General features: G+C 46.2%; 1 protein-coding gene across 1 annotated transcript; it reads right to left on the bottom strand.

The window, feature by feature from the left end:
* Positions 1-6291: 6291 nt before the first annotated feature.
* LOC109704893 lies at positions 6292-6927 on the bottom strand (the record flags this gene model as incomplete). The annotated part of the gene is made up of 1 exon (XM_020225677.1): positions 6292-6927. A coding segment is annotated over exon 1 (636 nt), but the record flags the coding sequence as incomplete, so codon positions are not given.
* Positions 6928-8451: the final 1524 nt, after the last annotated feature.

Genomic DNA, 8451 nt, shown 5'->3' with positions numbered 1-8451 from the left:
TCGGCTCTCTCTATCTCTCTTTTCTTTATCTCTCTTCCACCCGCGTTCTCCTCCCCTGCCCCTCCCTCCCCTCCCCTCCCCGGTGCGCGGACCCACCACCGGTTGGTGCGGGTCGCCCGGGGTCTCCCAGACCCGCGCCCCCGCCGCCGCCGTGCTTCCCCTTCCTCCTCTTTACCTGTAGCCCTCCCCCCCCCCCCTCCCTTCCCCCGGCTTCTCCCGCCTCCCCCCCCTCTCTCTCTTCCCCTGCTCCCCAGCGGGCTGCGGCAGGCGGCGCGGGCCGACATAGCGGGCGGCTGAGCGCGGCGGCTGGCGTCGGCGCGGTCGCGGCACGGGCAGAGGGCTTATACTGCGGGCGCCGCGCGGGGGCGGAGTGCCAGGGAGGGGACGAGAGAAAGAGAGAGAGACCAGCGAGGGGAAGGGCCCACCATGTGCCCGACCCACGGCCCTCTCGCGCGGAGAGAGAGAGAGAGAGAGAGAGGGGGAGGGCACCGGGGGATGGGGGTGGGGAGAGGGAGAGAGGGGAAGAGAGAGAAAGAGAGAGAGAGAGAGAGAGCCGGGGGGGCCTACCATGTGCGCGGGTGCCCTCTCGCGGGTGCACGCGAGCAGAGAGAGGGAGAGAGAGACTGAGCTCTCTCTCTCCCTCTCTCTCGCGCGCGAGGCCCCCGCAAAATGCGGGAGAGCTCGCCGCAGGGCGGGGGTTCGCTGCGGAGGCGACGCGTGGCATGTTGAGGGTTCGCCTTTTATTATATATGTGATTATATATAATATATATTTTAATTATATAAAATAATATATATTATGTATTTTAATTATATGTATATAGAATTTAGATTATTGGGCCCACAAAACCAAACCGGCAAAATCCTACTATAATTGCTCCCTCTCTCTCTTTTTCACTCGCTCACAGAGTCGCTTTTCCTAATTTTTTTTAATATTATAATATCGTATTCAGCATTCATTCTGTATGTTGAACTATTAGATATTTTTTGTATCGAATTTTAGATAATGTTTTATAAAAATTAAATTATAGATTGCACGATATTAAGAATTTCAAGCGGCTCGTTTAGGGCTCGAGCTCGCTTGACTCGAAGTTAGGCTCGCTCGAGCTCGGTTCGAATTGATTTCAAGTCGAGCTTGAGCCTAAATTTAAGCTCGAAATTAATTTCAAGCCAAACTTGAGCTGAGGTAAGCTCGCTCGAGCTTGGCTCGTTTCCACCCCTAGCTAGTTTTGACTGTGACTCATCTATCTTAACTACAAGAAAAGGTCAGTTGAGCTGTGGAGAGGTATACTACTTAGTAGCTCCTAAATTGAATGTGAAAGTCGTAGTTTAATACAGTTTTAATGTTAGCTTGCAGCAGGTTTGCCGTGAACCATTCGATCTTGTGTAGTTGAATTTTGAGAACTCTCAAAGGTTGGATTTGGTGTTCCAACCTGAACCAAAGTGGGGATTCAAGCTTTAACATTATACTAGGTGAGATTCTAGCCTTAACTTTAGGAATATGTAAGTTTTATATGTATAGGCTTAAGTTGAGCTCCTAGCTGATTTTCGAATCATTGCTAGGATACTTGGAGGCTTTGGATTACCTTCAGTTGTGGAACCGATGAGCGTCGACATATTGGTGGGTTTGACCTTCTCGAAATGGGTGAATTCCCTCTATGTCTCCTTTGACATTATGAGTTAAAGTTACTGCATATTTATGTGAACATATGTGTATTTGATGGAATTGAGACATGCATCAATGTGCATATCATATCAGATATAACAGCACCTCTATGCAGTAGAGGAAGAAGTATGAAATTGCTTATTTCACATAGATCATTTGCTCTAGTAATATGTATTCATGATATGAGCAGCCTGTACAAACAAGCTAAGTATGACATCATTCAAGAGGGAGGAATTGTAAAACCATGAAGTAACATTTAGCTCTATTGGACAACAAGGGAATGATGTACTTGAGATGAAATCATGCAATTCCATGTTGTAGACATAGTGCTAGAACTCTTAGTCTATCTTATATAATGACGTTATTTATACATCCATGTGGAATCGTGTAAGAGTATCTTAGACAATGTTTCACATACTCGTGTTAACAAGTTGGTTATTGTTTTTCCAACTGATAGAACTTGGCATTATGACATAACATGAATATGCATTGTTAAATACAATCTAGTGGAATGGCTAGAATAACCATGATGTATACTTGTATTGTAAGGAAGTGAATTCTCGAAATTCGAGAGTTCGACATCGTCCAGGATCGACTAATTGTCGAATGAGCACCCTTCGGGAAGGCTAAAGATATCCAAAACACAAAAAGTGCATTGGAGTTGAGTCCGCGAGAGCATATACAAAACCTGCACTGGGCTGATGTTGCTCTCGGGGACCGGTCCCTGGCAGGGAGAGACCGGTCCCCGAGGCTGGTGGTTGCTGGGGATCTTTGATGCAACCAGTCCCAAGCTGAGGGGACCGGTCCACGTGTGTAAGGCCAGCGAGAAAAGCCAAAATTTGGCTAAGTCCCGAAAATCCAGCTCTCGGGAACCGGTCTCTCAGACAGGAACCGGTCTCCCGAGGACCAGTCTCTCGGGGAGAGACTGGTTCCCGAACGCGTGATATCTGGGGAGGCTCTTGGGAACCGGTCCTAGGTCGGGGAGACCAGTCCCTCTGGGCGAAAACTGCCTAGTAAAGGCAGTGCACAGGATGGAAAATGGAGGGGTTTTTATGCAAAATGGCATTAATTAGAGAGTATAGAGAAAGAGAGAGCTCTCTCCCTCTATCATTTTCACCCTCCCTCACACTCTCTCTTTCACTCATCTCTCTTTCTCTCTCTAGAGGGAAAAGAAGGAGAAGAAAAAAGAGGAGAAGAAGAGGAAGAAGAAGAAGAAGAAGAAAAGGAAGGAGAATAAAAAGGAGATCAAAGAGGAGCTTTGGACATCTCCCTCTCCCTCTCCTCTTCTCTTTGGAGCTAGCACAAGAGGTAAGCCCTAACCCTAGCTTTTGGAAACTTAGGGTTTTGGGTTTTGAGTTTTGGAGAGGAGGTCAAATGGACCTCTTGCACCATTGTTGGTGGATTAGAGCTAGAGCTAGGGTTCCAAATTGCAAATGGCAAGATGTGAACCCTAGGGCTCCAAAATGGAGTTTTTGGTAAAGTATGAGATTGATCTCATTTAAGGCCTTGTTAACCTAATTGCTAGGTGTCCAAACGCGGGGGCGAAGTCGGAATTACGATTCGTCGAGTGGATTTAAAGCTATCGGCAAAATAAGGCCGATTGAGCTTTGTTTTGGGACCAAGGAGGCCGAGACCTCGTCGTAATGTTCGGCGAGAGGCATTTCTAGAACCTCTACAACGAGAAAAGGTGGGGGGTGTCATCCCGAAGCAACCGAACTCTTTTCTATGTCTTAGAATAACATATAATTTCATCTCTTGCATGTTGCATTGTAGAATTGCATGTTTAACCTTCTCCTTATACTTTGTAAATGGTAACCTAGTGTGCATGGAATGCTAGGTGAATAGGATAGGTGAGGATTGGGTCGGGACAGTTGATCCTATAGTGCTAAAGAAAAGAGGTAAACTTGATGGTTATCTAGTGACTTAAAGAGTGGCATCTAAATGTCTAAAGAACAAACGAGTGGCATTAACGTAGTGTACTTGACACTAGAGGTTTATGAACCTAGGGATAGGTGGAATCTCTTAGAAAATGCCTTGTGAACAATAAATTTAGTAAAGCTAAGTGCAATTGCATGATGGTCAGAATAAATGACTTCCGAGTGTTGTTGGCCCTAGTTCGTAGGGTATCCTCACATGGAGAGGACATAGACGAGTTTTGATTGTGATGTTGGCCCTAGGTGGTAGGGTATCCTCACGTGGAGAGGATAGATCAAGCTCACGGTCTGTTAATCGGGGTGGTATAGCCATCCATATCCTCACATGGAGAGGATTGGTCGTCGAGTACTCTGGAGTGTCGGGCAATAGGGACCACATGGAGGTCCACAGACAGTCCCGGGTTTGGGGGCACATGGAGCTTCCCTACCCAATTGGGATGGAAAAGTGAATTGAGGGCCAACCCAAGGGTTTCGCCACAGATTGGGTAAATGTAAAGTTAATATTGTCATTGAACATTATTTATCGAACATGGATCGATCTCGTTAGCATGATAGTATACCTTTACTATATGATGCATGCATTCATTATACATGATTATGGGCATAGTAGCATAGTTTTCCTTCATGCCTTTACAGCTTTCAGATATCTATCTATCTGTCTACTTGTTGTTACTTGTGCCCACTTGGACCTAGTGGGGATACCGGCGGAGTCGACGGCCGAGCCCACTGGGAACTATGGAAGATAGTTCTCACCCCACTTTATTTCCAGTGGTAGGTACAGGGTTGCCGAGAGAGGACTGCGGCAAGGGCATCACGCCCGGCAGTGAGACCGTGATAGTATAGTAGCTTTCCTTTTTGCATTCGCAAACCTATGTATCTGAGAGTTCCATATAGGTCAGGTTGGAGAGCTATGTATTTTGGATGATTAAATGTATTCATTTTGAGAAAAGATGTAAATATAAAAGAATGCAAACTATTGTAATAGTTAGTAAAGTACTCTCTTTATTTCACTTGCATATCTTGTGGATTACTTGCTCTTAGTTGTTGGCACTGTTTGTGCCCCGTTGAATGTGTATGTTTAGAATTTAAATTTTTGGGTAAATTCTTGTACACATTCCTGTTGTTGAGCCTTGGGCGGACAGGGGAGGTGCTGTCCGTTCGGCGTACGCTTGCCGCGCCCGAACCGCGCCAAATTGGTAGGGGTTTCGGGGCGGGGCGTGACATGTATAGTCAAGCAAAAGTACCTGCATGTGACTTATTTACTCTAAGTAGTGGAGGCTTATGTGAAACTTTAGAATATGTGCCATGAGTTGTATGAACTTAGAATGAGTCATGAGTATGACTTTAGTAAACCATTTTCCTTATGTATAGGGAGTAGTGAGAGGACTCCATGTGAGTATATATGGGTATAGCCCATTATGATGTAAAGAATATGCTTGTTTAAGTTATACTAGCTAATGGTAGAATTATGTCAACAAGTAGTTGATAGTGGCTTACGATTTTGTACTACAGTGTCGACCTTGTATCGAGTTGAGATTCCATGACAGAGACATGATGAAATTGTGATATCTATGCTATGGATTATGCTTGCATGCCATTGTGTTCATTCGCACACGCTTGTGGGGGTCGCGCCCTCCAAGCCGGCACTTCGGAGTTAGCCTAGCGACAGATTGCTCGCTTATGTACAATTTGAGCGCTGAAGTGGATTGCTGTGGGTGATGTTGACTTCCACGGGGCCATTAGGCACGGCGCGGCTGGGATTTTACCTTGTGTAAGTCTCTTGTGAATTGGGTTATTATGAGTTACTTTAACCTTAGACAGACATAGTAGTAAGGATACTTTATGTCATTGGTCGAGTAAACTTAGTGATGAACATACTAGAAGGTTGACATCCTGATTAGTTAGTACCATAGTGACAGTATGTTTACACTCTTGCTACTGTAGGAAATTAACTACATGATGTTACCAGATAGCTCATTGATAATAAGGATATTTTGCATACGGTCTGATATATAGCTAGTTAAACTGTCAATTGGCCTAATTTGTAAAACTTGTCATGATGAACTAGTACATAAAACATGTTAATAAACATATCTAGAGAAGAATATCATGACTGATTTACTTCAGTACCTATTGCATTTACTTGCTTATCTATTATTGTTTACTCATACCACAGTTGGCCTAGTGGTGTACTTCGCCACTCTCGGCGGCTTACCCACTGGGAACTATTATTTAATAGTTCTTACACCCTTTTGTTGGTTGTTTTACGCAGAGCCTTCCACAGCTGGAAAGGCTAGGGTTCCTGGCGAGGGTTCAGCGGCTAGCCAGAGCCTTCTCGATGTTGAATAGATGAACCTCTACCAGTTTATTTTGATTTAGTTCAGTATTGTATCTTGGACTTATGTAGAATGTACTTTGCTTTTACATTGTAATAAGGTTTGGGTTTTATAAGTTTAAACTTGTAGTTGTGCTCCGATTACTTAGTTAAGATATTATCTTTTTGCTATATTGTTTGTAGACGCCTGGTGTACACTTGAGGTAGGAATGTACACGGCGGGTCTGTGCACGTGATTGGTGAGCTTTCGCTAAAATTCAGGGCGTGACAAATATCCTCCCATTTCCAAACGGGGATAGGTAGGCTCTGAAGCTTTCCCGCTGGAAATCGGCGCTCCGCCTTGACTTGTTGGCAAACAAGATATTGCGCCACATAGCATCCAATGTCAGCTTTCATTCCCGGCCACCAATAGAGCACTCTCAAGTCTTCGTACATCTTGGTGCCGCCCGGGTGAACACTATAGCGAGACTGATGCGCTTCCCGCAAAACTAACTTCCGGACCTCTTCTTTTTCCGGTACACACCACCGGTTCCGGTATCGAAGAGCACCATCGGCATGTATACTGAAATCGCCACTACGCCCACCCTCGATGTCGCGCCGCACCTTTTGGAGATTCGAGTCTGCGGATTGTAAACTCTTAATCTTCTCCAACAAGGTCGGTTGGACAACGAGAGCCGTGAGCATAGACGGAACCTCCGAAGCTACAACCTCGAGATCCATTCGCCCCATTTCCTTCCACAGGGGCACCTGATTCGTGATCAACAACGTGAGGTTCTCCGTTGACTTTCTGCTAAGTGTATTCGCTACCACATTAGCCTTTCCAGGATGGTAGAGTATAGTAATATCATAGTCCTTCAACAACTCTAGCCACCGACGTTGCCTCATGTTGAGCTCTTTCTGTGTAAACAGGTATTTCAGACTTTTGTGGTCCATATATATCTCGCAATGCGCACCGTACAAGTAGTGTCTCCACAGCTTCAAAGCGAAGATCATTGCGGCCAATTCCAAATCGTGGATAGGGTAGTTCTTCTCGTAGCTTTTCAATTGACGGGATGATTATGCGATCACCTTCCCGTTCTGCATCAGAACACACCCCAAACCTAGATAAGATGCATCGCTATACACCACAAAGTCCTCACCTTGCACCGGTAGGGCGAGCACCGGAGTCGAAGTCAACCTCTCCTTCAACTCCTTGAAACTCTGGTCACACTCGTCACTCCAAATAAACTTGGTGCCCTTTTGTGTCAGACGGGTAAGTGGAATAACTATCTTCGAGAACCCCTCCACAAACCGTCTATAGTAGCCCGCTAAGACCACAAAGCTTCGGACCTCCGTTACATTCATCGGGCGAGGCCAATCCTTAATTGCCTCAACTTTCCTCAGGTCAACAGAAACTCCACCCTCGAAAATGACATGTCCCAGAAATGCAACTTCTCGGAGCCAAAAGTCACATTTCTTCAACCTCGTGTATGGCTTTTCCTCCCGAAGGACTTGAAGCACTATCCTTAAATGCTCCGCATGCTCCTCGTCGCTACGAGAGTAGACCAAGATGTCGTCTATAAAGACTACGACAAATTGGTCCAAATAAGCTCTGAAGACACGGTTCACCAAATCCATGAATACTGCCGGGGCATTTGTGAGCCCAAACGACATAACCATGAACTCGTAGTGTCCATACCGCGTGCGAAATGTGGTCTTTTGCACATCCTCCGGCTCTATCTTCAGCTGATGGTAGCCAGACTGGAGGTCTATCTTCGAGTATACTCGTGACCCTTGTAATTGGTCAAACAAGTCGTCGATTCGGGGCAACGGGTACTTATTCTTTATTGTGACCTTATTCAACTCTCGATAATCCACGCAGAGTCGAAACGAGCCATCCTTCTTGCGCACAAACAACACCGGCGCTCCCCACGGCGATACGCTCGGCCGGATAAACCCTTTGTCGAGAAGATCTTGTAACTGATCCCTCAGTTCTCTTAACTCTGCCGGCGCCATGCGGTATGGGGCCTTTGAGATCGGCGCCGTCCCGGGAATCAAGTCTATAACGAACTCGATCTCCCGATCCGGCGGCATCCCCGATAACTCCGTGGGAAACACATCCGAAAATTCCCGCACCACCGATAAATCCTCTAATTTTGGCACCACTCGGTCCACCTCCACGACGGTCGCCAAAAATGCCGCGCAACCGCCGCTGACCAACTTCCTAGCTCTCGTCGCCGATACTGTCGCGACGAAGCAAGAACTCCGACAAGCTCGGTAAACGAACTCCCTCTGTCCGGGCTCCCGAAAGGTGATCAATCTATTCTTACAATCGATCGTGGCATAATACTTGGAGAGCCAGTCCATGCCCAAAATGACATCATACGCCTCCAATTTAGTGAGTTCCAACATCCGAATGGGCATTATCCAATCACCCACTTGCACCGGACACGACGAGCACTCCATGTAGGTATTAAATGACGACTCGGGACCTTCGACTTGCCACTTACCACTCGCTTCTATGGGTATGTCATGCAT

This window comes from Ananas comosus, unplaced genomic scaffold (assembly GCF_001540865.1).
Source record: "Ananas comosus cultivar F153 unplaced genomic scaffold, ASM154086v1, whole genome shotgun sequence".
NCBI lineage: Eukaryota > Viridiplantae > Streptophyta > Magnoliopsida > Poales > Bromeliaceae > Ananas > Ananas comosus.
This window is presented reverse-complemented; position numbering and strand designations above follow the sequence as displayed.